This window comes from Hesperophylax consimilis, chromosome 26 (assembly GCF_061612785.1).
Source record: "Hesperophylax consimilis isolate HC1 chromosome 26, BYU_Hcon_1.0, whole genome shotgun sequence".
NCBI classification, from domain to species: domain Eukaryota; kingdom Metazoa; phylum Arthropoda; class Insecta; order Trichoptera; family Limnephilidae; genus Hesperophylax; species Hesperophylax consimilis.
In genome coordinates this window covers 17588372-17609553 of record NC_142861.1, presented here as the reverse complement: position 1 = coordinate 17609553, position 21182 = coordinate 17588372, and the positions used below count along the sequence as shown (strand labels likewise).

At 37.9% G+C, this 21182-nt stretch overlaps 1 protein-coding gene across 1 annotated transcript; it reads right to left on the bottom strand.

Annotated features, from left to right (window-relative positions):
• Positions 1-771: 771 nt before the first annotated feature.
• Positions 772-20732, bottom strand: LOC149411223 (flap endonuclease GEN-like). The gene is made up of 6 exons (XM_089647172.1): positions 20206-20732; positions 16867-16961; positions 15617-15818; positions 7460-7549; positions 2329-2481; positions 772-1678 (listed from the first exon to the last, which is right to left on the bottom strand). The coding sequence occupies exons 1-6, from the start codon at positions 20266-20268 to the stop codon at positions 1514-1516; spliced, it is 768 nt and encodes a 255-aa protein (XP_089503298.1). The 5' UTR covers positions 20269-20732; the 3' UTR covers positions 772-1513.
• Positions 20733-21182: the final 450 nt, after the last annotated feature.

Genomic DNA, 21182 nt, shown 5'->3' with positions numbered 1-21182 from the left:
AGAGTTTTGGAAAGATCACTTTCACATCGTTACTTGCTTCAAGATGATTGAAAAGGCGTAGGAAGGGTTACCAAGAGAACCCTCACTTCTGCTTAGAAGAATCTTTGGCCAAAGAGCGTTGTGGAATGTGATTTTGAAGGGTTTGAAACAGTACCACGGCCAATATCATTGGACTATAACAACCATATTGAAGGGCCTGTGGAAGAGCACAGTTCAGAGCTGACCACCGAAGAGCTTATGGAGTTGCATTGTGTTTCACAGCAACAAGTTATGGAGGAGAGTTTGTCAGTGGATGAGGAGAAAGTAGCAGAACAACAATCTTCTGTCGCAATAAGAGAAATGATGAAAGCACAGGAAACTGTTGCATCTACATTGAGAAGCATCACCCTAATAAGGAGGTGGCTATGTTTTCTACTTCAATGATAATGCTGCGTCACATTTTCACCAAATTAAGAAGCGTCAGCAAAAACAAATGTCTCTAGACAGCTTTCTAGTAAAAAATAATGAGTTAATTGTCATAAATTCATAAATAAAAAACTAGTTATTTCGATTTTTTTATCGTTTTTTGCAAATCGAAATCGCATTCAAGGTTGTTACGCTCCTTAACAATTTATAAGTATGTAATTTTATTTGAATAAACGTAGAAAAATAAGTAATGAGTGTTTCACATAACAAGTAAGATTCTGGAACGAATTGAACTCGATATGAGAGGTTCCACTGTATTTCATCATTTATATTATGTTTGCAGGTTTTATAAAAAAAAAAACATACTAATTCACAAACCCGTGTAATTTGTATGTTTGTTAACAGAAATCGTTCAGAATTGTTCAGATTACACAATATTTGTGAGAATTTTTTTATCGTTCGTAATAGAACTAGAAACAGGGTTAAAATATATACGTACGGTAGCGACTGCATGTCGGTTGTTAAATGTCGGTGATTACCCCTTTAGATGCATATTTGCCCATGATGGTCGTCAAATAGACAGTGTGATATATATATATATATATATATCTACCGACATCCGGCGAACGATATATGGTCGCCACTTCATCATTGCTACAAGCATCTTGGCGAAATTAGTCCACGTTGCCAGATAGGTCTGGGAGTGGCATGGCTACAAATACTTAAGTTCCAGAGTTTGTCGATAGGTTGCTTGAAGCTAGGTGATACATACGACCTCATATAGAGCTACTGCTGCAATCTCTCGGAAATCGATATAAACTGAATCAAGCTAGCAAGTTAGTTGACTAACTCAAAAATCATATTTATTTACTGCTTTGCTTTATTACAGACATGCCTAATAAACTATTACATTATATGTTAAATTTAAAATAAATTAAATTTAATCTTAACTACTTATACTTGGAACAGATTAACCCAAATAGAATAAACCCTGTGCATTTATTGCAGTAATCAGTAACAATGACCGTGAATTCCCTTCATAATAATAGTAGTGTAACATTTGTGATACGTTTCCAGCTGTAATTTCTTTCTTAATCTGCAGGGGCTATTAGAGTCCGGGCATGATGTACGCAATGTTGTGTAGGGTGTCCTGTAGCAGCGGGATGGGCGGCGCTATGGCGGGGATGTGGGCCGTCAGACAGACCAGGGGCGCCAACGAACACAGGAGCGTGTCCAGGAGGACTGACACTGAACCCGACACGGCTATTTGACCCTGTAACATGTTAATGAGTATTTAAACTGTTGATCGCCGGAGCATAAAACAGAAAAATATTAGTGGAACCTAACATTTTATTTGCCCAAATGATGCTGATTTTGTTTTTCATACATTTTGGTCAAAATCGCATCGCAAATTATTCTAATAAGGATTATATTAAAATGCTCGCATGTTCTCTGGTTAAAAAAAGTAACCAATCAACCATCATGCTATTTCTCCGCAGGGGTAGGCCAGCAGAGGATAGACCGCCACCCAAGCCTTACTTCCTTCACAGATTTATAAATTCTCTTCCGATTACATATTTTTTATTATTGTTATTCTGACTCTTGACATAATCCAACTTAAGAATTTGATTGTGCCGTGTCTTCTTTGGTGTCCATTATATGTATATATATATATTCTCCTTTCTTCATTTATTCGCTTGTCATGCCCAAACTATCTATGTGTCCATTTCTAAATCTCATTCATTAATCTTGCATTCATTAGTCCTGCATTCTATTCGAATTTCCCATTTTTAACACGGCTACACATGGTTTAACACACTTATGCCGCCGCTTATTTCTACAGCATTCAGTCAACTTCCGTGCATGTATAACACATTACTAAATTAAACATAAAGGTATAAAAAATAATAGCTTTATTTTGACCTCATGCTCCTTGAGACGCTCCCCGATGATGGTGAGGCTCTCCCCGAGCAGGCGCAGGTGCGCCCCGATGTCGGCGGGGCCCACTCCCACCACCCGGTACACCCCTCCGCTGCCACCTCCGCTGGGGTTTAGACCACCCCCGCTGCCCCCCGTCTGGAATAGTTATAAAAAAATACATTTCAATCTGATACAAATTTTCACACTTTCCGTCTCACTGATTCTTACACGCCCGTTCAACATTGGTGTGGTAAAGCCGTCCTCGAACCTGGTTTAAGGGCCCACTATTCGAATTTCATCCAATTTCTGAGATATTTTTCTTAAAAGTTTGAAGTTTTTAAGCTCTTAAAAAAATATATGTTATTCTTTAAGATAGTATCTATTTGTTCCAAAAGCCGAAACGGTAATTATTTGAAATTCCCTCGATAGAAATAAATCGCAAAGTATGCTCCGAAAAATATTATTAACACTTTTATTTCTGTTATTTTACAAGTTATATGTATGAAAAAAATCACAATGCTTCTTTTAATGCTACTCAATAGACCCCAAAAGTAATTTTTGCTATTTTTGAAATACGCCGTGATTTATTAAACATTTTCACAACTGTCGCTTACGCCTATTGCTTTTAAATCATATTTATTATTGCCCGCTCGCTCTGACTTGAAGATTAACCTATCTTTCTTTGAATACTTCATTCGCCGACTCGAGGGCTTTGGGGGCAGACGTGTCGTTCAACGTTTTATGATCTACAGAGATGCGATTACGTGCAAATATTTGAATCTATAAAGATAATTTTTAAGCGTGTAAAGTTTATCAGTTAATAAATATTTTTTTTCAAAGATGGGAAATACACGAAAGACATCCCGTATTTCAAAGAAAAAATGATATCTCATAAAATTATATCCTATCTAATAGGTGAGAAGAAAATAATACAATATTTGATTTATAAGCTTATATTTATTATAAACGATAATTTACTATAAAAATTAATAATTCATATTTTTATTTATGTATTGTGTAGTAAAAATTTATTAATTTATTTTTTTCAGAATAGGTACTTTGGGAAATAAAACTAATTCCAATGCATTAGAAATTACGGGGTAAATTTTTATTAATTTAGTTTTCTTGTTGAGGAATACCTATACGATCGTGATTTACCTATTTGTGAATTAACTTTCTACGTACACAAATACACACGTCACTTTACATCTGCTCTAATGATTCACACTGCAACGATGTCCGAAATATAATATAATATGTAATAATAATATATGGGCCATCTGTTTCAAATAACAATACTCGAACGTGGAATCCAGAAAAATAATAAACATGCGAGCGAAAGAAGCTATTGAAAGTTCTGAAACTGTGGGGAATTTAATTTAGTTCAGTGATGTTATTTTTTTATGTCGGAAGGAGGCCCTGAAGAAAATAATTTCTCTCAGAGCCTGTGTCATCTTTGAGAATGCTGTATAGAGGGTATTTTTTAAGGAGGAGGGAGTGAACCTGTCCTGAATGTCAACTGTACAATTTCTACCCAGAATTGACTGTATTGTACGTTTTTTGACTAACCGTACCTAGGTGTTCTATTTTCAATAAACTCTTTAATTATTTTTCAGATGTGAAATCTATACTCCGCTACAGAATGTTTTGCCCGAGTCTTGTAAAGATGTTAAAGCACGGAGGTAATAATAAAATCATTTGAGCCCATTACTGTTATTTAAAAGGTCACTTGAAGTGCAGTTATAATCAATGATTTTATTTTTTTCTAGCTTCCACGAACAATCTGAAAAGGCATTACCTAAGGATTATCTCTTAAGGAAAATATAGAAAATGTAGAAAGGTGACACGGATTTAAGATTTTCGATGAAATTATTGTGTTGTGAAATATTTATTTTGTTATTTATTACTTTATTTTTTTTACAGTTTATCTGATGTACGTGTGTACGTAAACAAGAATGTACAATTGAAATCCATATCGGACCATCCTCCTTTTGGATGCGGATTTGGAAATCTTATTGTCATATCTGAGAAAAGATTTGGCCTTATGTTCAAAATACTGTTTGAATGTAACATGGGTCGCGCCAAATTTACAGTCAACACATGCGACCCAAAACCTAAACATACCATGGACGTCAATGTAGCAGCAGTATCGGGGATGACTCCTGCAGGAATTGGACTTGCTGAACTGTCCGAGCCTTTGACGGCTGTTAACATACCCCCGATTTCCCAAAAATTGTTCAACAAGAAAAATGTGTTAGTTTCAAGGGAGTGGGAGAAATGCGCGTTAGTCGCCATGACTGTAAATTTTGCCCTTGAGATGTTTTTGCACAAAAACGGCGCTATACAAGTCATCCAAGTATTATTATTATTATTATTATTGACGCGACACATGTCACACTCCAACAATTTTTTTTGACGTTATGCCAACTCTTTGCTCAGATTGACGATAAGGTTTCCAGATCCGCATTTCGCTCGAAGCATGTTTAGGGTAATAAGTTTATAGTTTAGGGTTCGTTCACCGTATTTATAGGAGCATATCGGAACCACCAATCCTTCATTTTGAGTGAATCTTGTTTTTGTGATTAAATTTTATTTGACAATTTAGAGAAGCTAAAAATAAAATTGAAAGTTCACTGAAAGCTTAAACTATTAAAAGTAGTAATTTCATAAAAATGTTAATAAATAAAGCCCCTTTCACATTTTAGAATATAATTTTATGTTGCATACATGTTTTATTACTCTTTATAATTATTGCATTGTTTAAATGAATAAATAAATAATTACAAAAAGGTCTTCTGATTTGCAACGTTTTAAGATAGTTTTCGGGTAAAAAAGTTTATTTTTTTGTAAAGAAAAAAAACAATTTCTTCTTTTTTTTGGAAAATAAATTTTAGTGGAAAAAATTTCCATTTCTTTTTTACTTATACTAGCATTTAGAATAACCTCCTGAAGTTTGAGCACTTTACCCCCGGACACCCTGTAAAGTTATAAGAAAATAATAATATATAAGAAAAACCTTATTGATATATTATATATATTATGAAATATTAATTGATTTTATAAAAGTTATAAATTAACTTTTTTTAAAGTATTTTATGTAGTATTTTAGTAAAATAAAGTAATTTTTTATACCTATACAAATTACTTTTTTGTAAAATTTAAAAAAATATTTAATTAATTAAATCCGTAATAAACCCAAATTTTGAGAACCATCTTCATTTCAACTTTCTTTATAATTTGCTCCGTGCCAACTAAAAATGGGTTTGTTTTTCTAAAATGGCAATAGATGTCGGTAATTTAATTCCGTCATTTAAATTATTAAATCCCCAAAATTCCTAATACGAATTCAGACAGTGGCACCTCTGTCGGATTCTTTTAAAACTAAATATTGTTTTTTTTGGGGGTGTCACCCAAATCTAAATTCTTTACACGGAAGGCGCCCTCTTAATGATATATATATTTACATATGTAGAGACTTACAACTAACATTCTTACATTTAAAAATACATCAATAAATACTCTTTCTAATTTAACTAGCACCAGAAGAAGAAGGTAGTTCTATGATATTAGGATGTTTCATAATTAATTATAGAACACAAGTGCAAAATGCGCCTAATGGGTTAGGTGGATTTATAGAAAAGTATACATATACAGGGTGTCCGGAAACTCGTAGTACAAGCGGGAAACTGGTGAATCTACATCACATTTGGAGTCGATTTTGTAGTATATTTTTTTTTTATTTGAGCTTTCGTTATCGAGTAAATCGAGTTTGAAGTTGATTTTTTATTTTTTATTTTTTTTAATCAAATTCTTATAAATTATTACTGAAGATCAAAGTACCCAACTAATTAAAACTATTTGAAAGTAAAACAAATGAAGAAACTCGGATTTGAAGCATTATTTTGAAATCACCCTTCATTTAACTGATTTAACCCGGTGTAATCATAAAATATTTCTGCTCTGCAGGGTTAAAACATCTGTTATTCAACCCTAAACACGAGAAAAAACTTTAACCCTAAAATAGCCGAAAAATATTTTTTTTTGGTTTTTTTTTTTTTTTTTTGAAAATGCTCAAATCAAAAAACTTTATGTTTTTTTGGGTTCCCCATGTGGTGTAGATTCTCCAGTTTCCCGCTTGTACTACGAGTTTCCGGACACCGTGTATATGCATCTTAAATAAATGAAGTGAATTAATTAAATTAATCCATCTTCTATCTTAGGTCACCTGTTCCTGTACTTCATTTTATTTAACTTAACTTCACTTTATTTTTGTAATATTTATATTTTCTGTAATACCTGCATCAACTATAAAGCGCCCCTGAGGTGATATCTCACAAAAGCGGCGCTATACAAATTGTCCAATAAATAAATCTTTACATGGATCTCTTATATGGACACCTTTTTTTTTATTTTTTTTTATAGTGAATACCTCACAAGAGTCCCAACTGCTCCCGTCTGGAGCCAGTGAGACTATGGCATCCCCAATTGGGGGATGTTGTGAGGCTGAAGGTAAGTGGGGAAGGGAAAGAGGAAGGTGGGGAAGTACCTGGCTATTCAGATCTAGTCACTAAACACGGCTAAAGCCATTTGGAGCAACGTTTCAATTCTGAATGGTGGTCTTACACCAGGGCGATACTGGTAGTATCTTCCACTCTGGGAAGATACTACCAGTATCTCAGTATCACTCTAACCTAACCTAACCCAACCATATCTGGCTCATTGCCCACTTTATGAGCCCAACGCAGCCTCCTTGGAGCTTTTCATCGCCCACCATAGGCCCTCGAGGCTACCACCGCCCCCTGGATCTCACCAACGCCCCCAGGATAATACCGCCACCATCGGATAAAAGACTTAACTGTGTTTCTGTAGAGTACTCATTGAAATAATATTTCGATCTCAACAAATGCCAAGGGGAGAAGTGTCTGATTATTATTATCTTACTAGTACCTACACCTCAGTTATTAGATTGTATTTCTATTGAGTAGTTGCCTGATTGAGTTTTGGTCCTTCTAAGCACTACTATTTCTAAGAGCACGTTGGATTGGTCGTACATGTGGTACTTAGGAATCTCTAAGCTGGCCAAATTTTAGTATAATTATGTAATAAGACATGAAATATAAAAGTTCAGTCTTACCCCACTTTGGTTGAGATGGGCGCACATGGCTTCTGCTTCTCCAACACCAGTCACACACTGCAGGCCCATACTGGAGAGCAACTTCTCGCACTGAAATTATTAATACATAATTAAACATACTAATTCAATGAAATTTTATGAAATATTCTTCCGTATTTCTGCATAATGCATAACATTATTCAAGTTCAATGAACTTTTAATTTTATTGTAATAAATTAATTTTAATAAAAATTCTATTTTTGAAAAGAGTTTTCTTTTTATATTGGTTTATTTTTGGGCATTACAATGCATCTCTCACTAATATATGTCCCTGCATTCCCTTACCCAATTACCTGTCCCCTGTCTGACAGTTTAGATTACCTACCTGGGGGCCTACTCGGTATCATTCGGGTTAACAAACCAGTAAGTTCGTGGTTTAACCTTTCCTTGCCGGTGCTGTCAACTGAGTGAACATCTTAGAGACCATTTCCCTATTCTAAAAACTAAGTACCAACTCCAATGGTCTTCTGAATGGAAAAAATCTTCTCTGATAAAAGGTCACCAGTACTCATTAATTCAACCTTCTATTCCTATTAAGCCCTGGTTTCACAAATACACTACCATGCCTAAAAAATATATTTCTTCCTTAACCCTGTAGCGGCTGGGTCACACTTGTTGTCTTAGCCATCTTGCCAGGTTCCACATAGTCAGTTCGCCGTACTGTGATTGTGGGTCAGAGGATACTCGGTGTGTCCTATCAATGACCAATTTCCAAACTTCATGCATGAATTGGTAAAACTTGATATTAAATTGCCTACCAGTATTCCCTGCCTTCTTAGTTTAAACACTCCTGAAATTTACCATTTGTTGGCAAAATTTATTTATAAAAATGGCCTTAATATCTGACCATAATAATAAATATAAACCAAATTTCTTTCACTTTCATTTGTATTCACTTGTTCAGGTTCCTATTTTCATCTATTTTTACTAATCCCAACTCTGCATATTTTGACTGAGTTAAAACACTATTCTTTATGCATTTGTATATTTTTCTTGATTCTTTTATTGTATTTTTTTATATTCATATCATAGAACTGTTTTTAAAAAAAAATAATGCTTCTAATTTTGGAAAAATCTGTTCTTTTAAATAACAAAAAATTCCCACTACTATTGTGCACAGGTTCCTTTTTTTTATAATTTTGTAATTACCCATTATTACCAGCTCTGTATTGTTTTTGTTAAGTTATGTTTATGTTACACCCATGTTATGTTTATGGTAGGTTTATGTTTATGATATGTTATGTTCATGTTATGTGCATGTTATGTTATGATATGTTTATGTTATGTTCATAGTATGTTTGTGTTATGTTTATCTTTATGTTTTATAATCACATTTCTTTACTCCCATATGATGTGTTTGTTTGTAAGATTGCCAATTTCAAAATTCTGTTTTAAAAAAACGCTACTAATTTTAGAAAAATCTTTGGTTTAATAACGAAAGGCGCCCACTTATATTGTACACAGGTTCCTATTTTTATAATTTTGTGATGATCTGCTGTTACCAGCTCTGTACCGTTTATGTTAAGTGTGTTATGTTTGTGTTTATGTTGTGTTATGTTATGTTGTGCTTATGTTGTGTTATGTTATGTTGTGTTATGTTGTGTTGTGTTATGTTGTGTGGTGTTATGTTATGTTATGTTGTGTTGTGTTATGTTGTGTTATGTTATGTTGTGTTATGTTGTGTTATGTTATGTTGTGTTGTGTTTATGTTATGTTTGGTTTATTTATGTTACGATATGTTGTGTTATGTTGTTTTATCAATGTTGTTTTGTCAATCATGTCAATTTTATCCTGTAATTTGTTGTATTTATTAATAGGAAAAGTGTTGTATTTATTGATAAGAAAAATGTTGTAATGTATGGCCGGGATCACTCTTAATGGGTGAAAGCCAATATAAAGAATTAAAAAAAAAAAAAAAAAAAAAAAAACTAATAAATAAAATATCTCTGTAAATATGCTAAAAACAGTGTTCAAATTTGTTGGTATTCCTCCGCAATACATTTAAGTATTGCATTGAAAGTAATTACAATATATAATTATTTACTGAGTGTATAGCCCCGAAGGACGTGGAATTTTTTAACACCGTAAGGGAAGGGTTAATAAAGGGTTTGTGAGGTGGATAAACCAGCGGCAGGAAAGTTTCGAAAGGTACAGAGTAGGCCCCCTGAATGACAATAGGAACATTTTATCCATATCCAATCACTCTCTTACGACAGGCTGTGCAGTGTACACATTAAGTGACCCTCAGAATGTATAAAATATCGAGTCTGCTAAGAGAACCAGAAAAGTTCATTTGTGCTCTTACAAGACGTGTGTGTATACGGACCAGGGGTAAGTCAGTGCCTAATTCTAACTTAATGTTAACTAGCTTCCCAAGTAGTTGTGTTCATTTGAAAGGTTAAGAAAATATAGATTACAGTCCATCATAAAAATTGATTCGCATGTAGTGTGTGACGACCTGCCGTGTTTAAAAATGGATAAAAAAAGAGGATTTAAAAATGTCTGCCCTGATGTAACTGCCCTGTAATGCTGTCCGAAACGTTGGCTAAAGAATGTCTGCCCTGATGTAACTGCCCTGTAATGCTGTCCGAAACGTTGGCTAAAGAATGTCTGCCCTGATGTAACTGCCCTGTAATGCTGTCCGAAACGTTGGCTAAAGAATGTCTGCCCTGATGTAACTGCCCTGTAATGCTGTCCGAAACGTTGGCTAAAGAATGTCTGCCCTGATGTAACTGCCCTGTAATGCTGTCCGAAACGTTGGCTAAAGAATGTCTGCCCTGATGTAACTGCCCTGTAATGCTGTCCGAAACGTTGGCTAAAGAATGTCTGCCCTGATGTAACTGCCCTGTAATGCTGTCCGAAACGTTGGCTAAAGAATGTCTGCCCTGATGTAACTGCCCTGTAATGCTGTCCGAAACGTTGGCTAAAGAATGTCTGCCCTGATGTAACTGCCCTGTAATGCTGTCCGAAACGTTGGCTAAAGAATGTCTGCCCTGATGTAACTGCCCTGTAATGCTGTCCGAAACGTTGGCTAAAGAATGTCTGCCCTGATGTAACTGCCCTGTAATGCTGTCCGAAACGTTGGCTAAAGAATGTCTGCCCTGATGTAACTGCCCTGTAATGCTGTCCGAAACGTTGGCTAAAGAATGTCTGCCCTGATGTAACTGCCCTGTAATGCTGTCCGAAACGTTGGCTAAAGAATGTCTGCCCTGATGTAACTGCCCTGTAATGCTGTCCGAAACGTTGGCTAAAGAATGTCTGCCCTGATGTAACTGCCCTGTAATGCTGTCCGAAACGTTGGCTAAAGAATGTCTGCCCTGATGTAACTGCCCTGTAATGCTGTCCGAAACGTTGGCTAAAGAATGTCTGCCCTGATGTAACTGCCCTGTAATGCTGTCCGAAACGTTGGCTAAAGAATGTCTGCCCTGATGTAACTGCCCTGTAATGCTGTCCGAAACGTTGGCTAAAGAATGTCTGCCCTGATGTAACTGCCCTGTAATGCTGTCCGAAACGTTGGCTAAAGAATGTCTGCCCTGATGTAACTGCCCTGTAATGCTGTCCGAAACGTTGGCTAAAGAATGTCTGCCCTGATGTAACTGCCCTGTAATGCTGTCCGAAACGTTGGCTAAAGAATGTCTGCCCTGATGTAACTGCCCTGTAATGCTGTCCGAAACGTTGGCTAAAGAATGTCTGCCCTGATGTAACTGCCCTGTAATGCTGTCCGAAACGTTGGCTAAAGAATGTCTGCCCTGATGTAACTGCCCTGTAATGCTGTCCGAAACGTTGGCTAAAGAATGTCTGCCCTGATGTAACTGCCCTGTAATGCTGTCCGAAACGTTGGCTAAAGAATGTCTGCCCTGATGTAACTGCCCTGTAATGCTGTCCGAAACGTTGGCTAAAGAATGTCTGCCCTGATGTAACTGCCCTGTAATGCTGTCCGAAACGTTGGCTAAAGAATGTCTGCCCTGATGTAACTGCCCTGTAATGCTGTCCGAAACGTTGGCTAAAGAATGTCTGCCCTGATGTAACTGCCCTGTAATGCTGTCCGAAACGTTGGCTAAAGAATGTCTGCCCTGATGTAACTGCCCTGTAATGCTGTCCGAAACGTTGGCTAAAGAATGTCTGCCCTGATGTAACTGCCCTGTAATGCTGTCCGAAACGTTGGCTAAAGAATGTCTGCCCTGATGTAACTGCCCTGTAATGCTGTCCGAAACGTTGGCTAAAGAATGTCTGCCCTGATGTAACTGCCCTGTAATGCTGTCCGAAACGTTGGCTAAAGAATGTCTGCCCTGATGTAACTGCCCTGTAATGCTGTCCGAAACGTTGGCTAAAGAATGTCTGCCCTGATGTAACTGCCCTGTAATGCTGTCCGAAACGTTGGCTAAAGAATGTCTGCCCTGATGTAACTGCCCTGTAATGCTGTCCGAAACGTTGGCTAAAGAATGTCTGCCCTGATGTAACTGCCCTGTAATGCTGTCCGAAACGTTGGCTAAAGAATGTCTGCCCTGATGTAACTGCCCTGTAATGCTGTCCGAAACGTTGGCTAAAGAATGTCTGCCCTGATGTAACTGCCCTGTAATGCTGTCCGAAACGTTGGCTAAAGAATGTCTGCCCTGATGTAACTGCCCTGTAATGCTGTCCGAAACGTTGGCTAAAGAATGTCTGCCCTGATGTAACTGCCCTGTAATGCTGTCCGAAACGTTGGCTAAAGAATGTCTGCCCTGATGTAACTGCCCTGTAATGCTGTCCGAAACGTTGGCTAAAGAATGTCTGCCCTGATGTAACTGCCCTGTAATGCTGTCCGAAACGTTGGCTAAAGAATGTCTGCCCTGATGTAACTGCCCTGTAATGCTGTCCGAAACGTTGGCTAAAGAATGTCTGCCCTGATGTAACTGCCCTGTAATGCTGTCCGAAACGTTGGCTAAAGAATGTCTGCCCTGATGTAACTGCCCTGTAATGCTGTCCGAAACGTTGGCTAAAGAATGTCTGCCCTGATGTAACTGCCCTGTAATGCTGTCCGAAACGTTGGCTAAAGAATGTCTGCCCTGATGTAACTGCCCTGTAATGCTGTCCGAAACGTTGGCTAAAGAATGTCTGCCCTGATGTAACTGCCCTGTAATGCTGTCCGAAACGTTGGCTAAAGAATGTCTGCCCTGATGTAACTGCCCTGTAATGCTGTCCGAAACGTTGGCTAAAGAATGTCTGCCCTGATGTAACTGCCCTGTAATGCTGTCCGAAACGTTGGCTAAAGAATGTCTGCCCTGATGTAACTGCCCTGTAATGCTGTCCGAAACGTTGGCTAAAGAATGTCTGCCCTGATGTAACTGCCCTGTAATGCTGTCCGAAACGTTGGCTAAAGAATGTCTGCCCTGATGTAACTGCCCTGTAATGCTGTCCGAAACGTTGGCTAAAGAATGTCTGCCCTGATGTAACTGCCCTGTAATGCTGTCCGAAACGTTGGCTAAAGAATGTCTGCCCTGATGTAACTGCCCTGTAATGCTGTCCGAAACGTTGGCTAAAGAATGTCTGCCCTGATGTAACTGCCCTGTAATGCTGTCCGAAACGTTGGCTAAAGAATGTCTGCCCTGATGTAACTGCCCTGTAATGCTGTCCGAAACGTTGGCTAAAGAATGTCTGCCCTGATGTAACTGCCCTGTAATGCTGTCCGAAACGTTGGCTAAAGAATGTCTGCCCTGATGTAACTGCCCTGTAATGCTGTCCGAAACGTTGGCTAAAGAATGTCTGCCCTGATGTAACTGCCCTGTAATGCTGTCCGAAACGTTGGCTAAAGAATGTCTGCCCTGATGTAACTGCCCTGTAATGCTGTCCGAAACGTTGGCTAAAGAATGTCTGCCCTGATGTAACTGCCCTGTAATGCTGTCCGAAACGTTGGCTAAAGAATGTCTGCCCTGATGTAACTGCCCTGTAATGCTGTCCGAAACGTTGGCTAAAGAATGTCTGCCCTGATGTAACTGCCCTGTAATGCTGTCCGAAACGTTGGCTAAAGAATGTCTGCCCTGATGTAACTGCCCTGTAATGCTGTCCGAAACGTTGGCTAAAGAATGTCTGCCCTGATGTAACTGCCCTGTAATGCTGTCCGAAACGTTGGCTAAAGAATGTCTGCCCTGATGTAACTGCCCTGTAATGCTGTCCGAAACGTTGGCTAAAGAATGTCTGCCCTGATGTAACTGCCCTGTAATGCTGTCCGAAACGTTGGCTAAAGAATGTCTGCCCTGATGTAACTGCCCTGTAATGCTGTCCGAAACGTTGGCTAAAGAATGTCTGCCCTGATGTAACTGCCCTGTAATGCTGTCCGAAACGTTGGCTAAAGAATGTCTGCCCTGATGTAACTGCCCTGTAATGCTGTCCGAAACGTTGGCTAAAGAATGTCTGCCCTGATGTAACTGCCCTGTAATGCTGTCCGAAACGTTGGCTAAAGAATGTCTGCCCTGATGTAACTGCCCTGTAATGCTGTCCGAAACGTTGGCTAAAGAATGTCTGCCCTGATGTAACTGCCCTGTAATGCTGTCCGAAACGTTGGCTAAAGAAGGAGGTAGCGCAACACGGCATAATACCCAAAAAAAAAAACCACCATAATACTTTTGGCCATGAAAATCTCAAATTGTGTATTACTTTTGTTTAAATTTTTGACAAATCTAAATCTGAATGATGATTTTTAAAGTTTACTAACGGTGTTAACGGTAAATTTACGATTGTCTCTAATTATTTTACTAGGCAATGATCACGAGGCAAATATTTTACACAAATCCTACAATAATTACAATATCCGGTTATTTTTCACACGTCTGCACTAGTTGATACATAATCGCATATGTAATTACAACTATGTAAAATAATTCAGAAAATATTATAGTGGAAAATCTCACACTAGAAGGCTTTTTAATGCGACACAAGACTCTAATAACGGGAGTTTAGTCGAGGGTTACATTTGAATTAATTCTGACGATTTCGTAACGGTAATATATATATTATTTAGACCGATACCTAAGGATGTAAGTTATTTATATTTAAGATTAATAAAAACATTACCTAACTATTCAAATATTTTATGTAACGTTTTTCAACTATAAAACTTTAGAATAGAATGAAGAGGTAAGCACTTGATTTTATTTTTACAGGCCATGAATTAGTAACTTCACGAGGAACATCTGAGATTTTAGTAATACGTATAGAGCGGTTACGTCACCACTCCTAGGGTCATCATATCATAACCAGACCGCACGAGTTAAAAAGCTGAATTAACAATCAGACTTACGAAACTTCAATTGAAATATTTCGGTACTGCGATACTTAAACTGCTGATAAGAGAATGTTTGCATACAGGGTGATGTAAACGTTCATACAATGAACCGAGTCAGCGATCCTGCGGGTTCGACGTCCAGACACTACTCCAACCCGTGGCAGACAAGAACAAAGGAATCAGCAGCTATATAAGCGGGGGAGGACCTAAGTACATAATCATTCCAATCAACAAGTCCGACTTGGCATAAGGTTAGTCTGCGCCTCGGCCCCGTGGCATCTTCGCCGGTCAGCATCTTCCGCTCATCTGCAGACCAGTCCATCGCAGCTTCGCCTACCTCGTTCACACTGGAGTACCGGGAAGACCCCACGTCTTCATCAGTGCTGAACGCATCCACGAGGCCGGTCTCCACGACTCCATCGCCGCCATCGTCGTCTACACCTGATATCATCGTCATCGGACCAGAGCCATCTCCCAACGGCGCAATTATACTGACTTAAAATAAACACTGTGACACAACACCATCATTATCTTTCATTGTCACACTACAAACAAACAAGATCCTACACGTACAAATAGGGCAAATTGGACCGTAGATCCAACCAAAACGCAGGGCTGCGCGCCAAATACTTTTTTTACATGACTTCTTCACGTATGTCGTTAAGATTACCACTTTATTTTAGAGATTTGCTAGGGCAAATGCAACCGTAGGTCTCTCCAATAATACACCAGGGCCGTGCGTTACAAATTTTTTGTACATAGCTTCTTCACTTATGTTGAGATTCAGAATTTATTTAAGGGTATTGTATTATCTTAAGAGTAATAATAGACAATATTAGGTAATAAAATCCATTTACATGTCCCAGAACTGTTGCAAATCTCTTCCTCGAGGTGTTTTGGGCCCGGGTCGGATTGCGTGGAGCCCCCCCTCGAGCCAGGGCCTGCGCCTGGACCCGGGCCGCCATAGCCACGGCCTTGAGGGCGGGGGCCTCCCCTTCCAGAACAAATACGGGCACCACCTCATGCAGAAGAAGATAGCTTGTGCGGAAATACAGGTTCCTAGAAATATAAATAAATACAGGTTTTACGTTAATTAACTCGAACCTGGAGAAAATCGTGGTCACTGGCAAAGTGTTTAGCAAGGGAAACTGAGGAAGATTACCAATACATTTTTTTTTTTTTTTTTACAGTAATACCGCACAAGAGTCCCAACTGCTCCCGTCTGGAGCCAGTGAGACTATGGCATCCCCAATTGGGGTATGTTGTGAGGCTGAGGGTATTGGGGAGGGGAGGGAGATGGGGAAGAGGAAGGTGGGGAAGTACCTGGCTATTCAGATCTGGTCACCAAACACGGCTAAAGCCATTTCAAGCAACGTTTCAATTCTGAATGGTGGTCTTACACCAGGGCGATACTGAGAGTATCTTCCACTCTGGAACGTGCCGCAAATATACTATATATTATTTTAAATTAATTAATTGTGAAATAACACAAATTAATCAAATAAAATTTATTTGCGCACGCCGGGTTCGAACCCGCGACCTTCGGATCTGTAGTCAAAAGCGTATACCACTAGACCACGCCGGCCGTCATAGGAGTGATCAAATATCACAGGCATTCAGAACTTCGGTATGGGAGCCTTGTTCACCCGGGAAATTGGAGTATGGGTCACGATCCACAGCAATAAGGAAACGACTGCAGAAGAATGTTTATTTATGATTTTTAAGTTAATGTTACGGTAGTAATGATCACCCGCTCTGAAAGAGTGCACTTGTCCCTCCAGTAATAATGCCGGAAGAGTTGGCAATAAAGGTTTTTGCAGGTAACCTTCATAAAGATATCACAGTGATTCTGGGAACAGTAGACTTCACATTCAATTAAAGTAAGTTTATAATTTTCTTTTATTTGAAAAACAAAAGTTTCCTCTGAAATCTTGCGACCGAAGCGTCCTTCTATTTTATCATTATAAAAGGAAAGGAAGTGGATAATAAATGTGATTGACACCATAAAAAGTGCCTTTATTTAACACATGAGAAGGATTAATGTACGAGTTAAGGATTAATGTATGATTTAAGGATTGATGTGTGAAAAATGTTAAAAGGGGCTTGCCTGAGATACAGACGTGGCTGGGCATGGTAGTCGGTGACATTCTGGCTGTCACACACCCATCCGGACAGGTCTACAGCCACTCTCTCTCCACGGATCTAGAATAGAGGAAATTGAATACCGTAATTTTGAATTGTGGTCTTACACCAGGCCAATATTGAGAGTATCTTCCACTAAATGAGCATAAGAGTTACTTGAAATGGTTCTAGCCGTGTTTAGTGACCAGATCCTAAAGACAAAAAGAGGGCAGGATGACGCAAGAAGATGCAGGAAGACGATAGAAGAGCCAAGAAGAGTCAAGAAGAACCAAGAAGTGACAAGAAGAGTCGAGAAACAAGAGGCGAGAAAGTTTAAGCAGAGCTTTGAAGAGCCAAGTAGGGCCAAGAAGAGTCAAGAAGAACCAAGAAGTGACAAGAAGAGTCGAGAAACAAGAGGCGAGAAAGTTTAAGTAGAGCTTTGAAGAGCCAAGAAGGGCCAAGAAGAGTCAAGAAGAACATTGAAGAGGCACGAAGAAGACATAAGGAGGAAAAAACAAAGATCAAACAATTCCTTCATTCTTCTGCCCATCATAAATGCCAATATTGGCTTATTAGGTTGCTATTATACCGATAGATTGAACTCCAGCATTCTTCTATTCCTCAGAGAATGTGTTCCAAGTCCTAAAAAATTAATGCCCTCTGGCATACTGGTCGCGCCGGGACAGGAGTGCTCCGGGTACATTTGTATCATATTGTATCGTAATTTGAGTAAGATAATAAATATACTATGATAATATAATTTACTGTTTCGTGCTGAAGAAATATAAACAGTAAATATCCGTGATCGCTGGCCACGCTTAATACGATTCTTTTCTAAATAAAACCTTTTGAATCACCTTAATTACTATAACGTACTGTACAGGGCCCGCAGATACTTTAATAGTACACAACTGCTGACCCTGTACAAATCGCAAGTGCGCCCTACTGTCGAATTTGGCAGCCATCTCTGGTCCGGAGCCCCTAAATACCTGAAAAAAACCCTTGACTCTGTGCAAAAACGGGCAGTCCGTTTGATAGATTCCCCAATCTTAACAAACGGACTGCAATCTTTAGAGCACAGGCGTCAGGTAGGTATGCTGTCCTCGTTCTATCGGTATTACAATGGAAGATGCTCTGAGGAACTAGCGTCATTGATCCCTTCGGCACCGGTGCGTAGTCGGGATACACGCCAAACGCGCGCCCAAGTTGACATTTGTCACATGAGAACGGGTCGCTTCTACGATTCGTTCTTAAGTTCAACAGCTCGGCTGTGGAACGAACTGCCGGCCTCTGTGTTTCCTCCCTCCTACAACATGGGACTCTTCAAGACCCATGTTCACTCCTTCCTCTCCACAAAAAGACCCTTCACACAGCATCCCCAAAGATGACATAGGCCCTGAGGGAAATTATTTTCTTCAGGGCCTCCTGTGTGGAGTTAATATAAAAATAAAAAAAAAGGAAACTGACTGCATTTGGAAAAATTTTAATTTTTAATTACGTAAAATGAAAATTCGCTTTCGTTGTATCCGTTTTTATTTTTTTATTTAGAGATCCGGAATAATTACCATATAAATATTGTGGAGCAATGAAACGACTGCACAAATTGCTTTATGCTTCGACTATTGTTTGCGGTTATCATTTTATATTTGCTATATATCCAGAATTACTGGACACATTATTTTTAAAACATTTCGTATCAGTTTAATAACAATGTGAAACATCTATTTCAAAATGAGGTAAAATTTCGATCGCGCTGGCCTCGCTTATTATGAATATTTTTTAGATAAAACCTTTAGATTCACCTTAATTAATGTACGACACAACTTTTAACCTTCGGGGCGGTGGAAAATATTGCAATAAAAATTTCAATTACGTAAAATTAAAATTAGCTTTCGTTTTGTGAAACGAGACCGTCCATTTTCAAACTTTATTTGTTTATTGTCAAATGTCATTTTGTTTTGTTGGTATTTCTGTTACTATAGGACGAAACGAACGGCTAGAAGTACCTAGAGACAATCGCGCGGGCGTTTTTGTTAATGTTAAAAAATTCCGTCAAATTAGTATTTACCTAACATGCATGCATTGTGTGCGTTGTGATTGAAATTTATTAGATGGATTTTATTTTTTTAGGTTCAAATTTTATTTAAGTTAACTATTTCTGCGATGTTGAGCGGCTACGCTAAGTTTGTAATACTCGTACAAAAGAAAGTGCCCCCTTTATAGCGCCTGCTCGCGTCAAGGCAAAAAAAAACATCCCAGTTTTCAAGTAGTTTAGCGGCTACGCTAGGTTTGTGTAACATGGTTTGCGATTCAAAAGAAAGTTTCCCCTTAATACCGCCTGCTCGCGTCAGGGCAAAAAAAACATCCCAGTTTTCAATTAGTTTAGCGGCTACGCTAGGTTTGTGTAACATGGTATATATATATATATATATATATATAACTCAAAAACCATGTTACACAAACCTAGCGTAGCCGCTAAACTAATTGAAAACTGGGATGTTTTTCTTGCCTTGACGCGAGCAGACGGTATAAAGGGGGCATTTTCTTTTTCATCATAAACCATGTTACAGAAACTTAGCGTAGCCGCTCAACATCGCAGAAATAGTTAACTCAAATAAAATTTGAACGTAAAAAAATAAAATCCAGCTAATAAAATTCAATCACAACGCACACATATTAGGTAAATACTAATTAGACGGAATTTTTTAACATTAAAAAAAACGCCCGCGCGATTATGTTTCTAGCCAATTCTAGCCGTTCGTTTCGTCCTATAGTAACAGAAATACCAACAAAACAAAATGACATTTGACAATAAAGTTTGAAAATGGCGGTCTCGTTTCACAAAACGAAAGCTAATTTTAATTTTACGTAATTGAAATTTTGGGTAAATATTTACCTACGACTACCGTTTTTACTACTACAAAAAATTGCCCCTTTAATAACGCCTGCTCGCGTCCCCTTTAGAGTTATATCCCAGTTTTCAAGTAGTTTGTGGGCTACGCTAGGTTTGTATAGACTGGTTTGTGATTTAATTCTACCTAATCCAACCTAACCTAACATGTACGGAATATTTTCTCAAACGGTAGTCGTAGGTAAATAATTACCGAAATTTTTATTGCAATATTTTCCACCGCCCCGAAGGTTAAAAGTTGTGTTGTACATTAATTAAGGTGAATCTAAAGGTTTTATCTAAAAAATATTCATAATAAGCGAGGCCAGCGCGATCGATATTTTACCCAAAATGATTACCTACGATATCAGTTTCGAGGTTTGATTCCAGTCTAAACAAAAAAAGATGAAATAAATACGATAAAATCAATTTTACCTCGTACAGTGGCTTCCTTTCGCAGAACGGACCCAAAATGGTCCACAATCCTTTCACCCCCATTGTAAAAGATCACTTGAATGCAGATCATCCAGCTGTTGTCATTAAAATTTTAAATGTTTCACAGTCGTTGTATTATGAGAGCTTAAAAATACATTATTGTGGCGTTTGATCATCGCTTGATTGTCAAAGTTTGAAATTTGAATAATAAACGTCAAAGAAGAAAGTTGTTTCAAAGATCACGTGTTGCCATTATGAGAATATGTTTTACCACCTTCGTGGTCGAACGCATAAATAAACAAATTATTTGAATGTTGGCAGCATTGTGCGAAACGTCAAAATTCAAAATAACCAGCAAGTGGTATATCTATGACCTGCAAACAGTGTTGCCAGATGCATAGTTTTTCCATGTGTGCATGTTTTTTTTAGATCATTTCTAATTCAATAATTTTTTCAACAAGCCATGTGAACGAGAGATGTTTTTTTACCGGTCACCAAAAACGTGTACTTTTAAGTGATATACGATTTATTAGCATGAGTAAAGTAGATATGATTTATTAGCATGTTGGGGAAATTCCGAATTCAGGATTGTACTTCTCAAACTCAGTATCGGTTCACAATGTATCAAAATCTAATTATTTATATATCATATACTCTTTGTCATTAAGTAAAATTAAAAAATTCCATTAATAAAATTAAATGAAAATATTATGTAAGTTTAATTAGGTATTTAAACTAATCGCTGCGAATTGTAAAAAAAAATGAAAAATTTTTCTTCAGTCTCATTTCATGAATGTGAAGAAACTTATTTTATTTTGCTTTTTTAAAGAAATTTATAGCATTTTAAAGTTTTTATTTGCATGCTGTTTTATATTATTATATATTTTTCCCATTATTCAAAGGAAAATTATAAAATTCTTATTTTGAATAAAGCACTTAAGGATATTTTACTGAATTATTATTTTTTAACTTCTCAA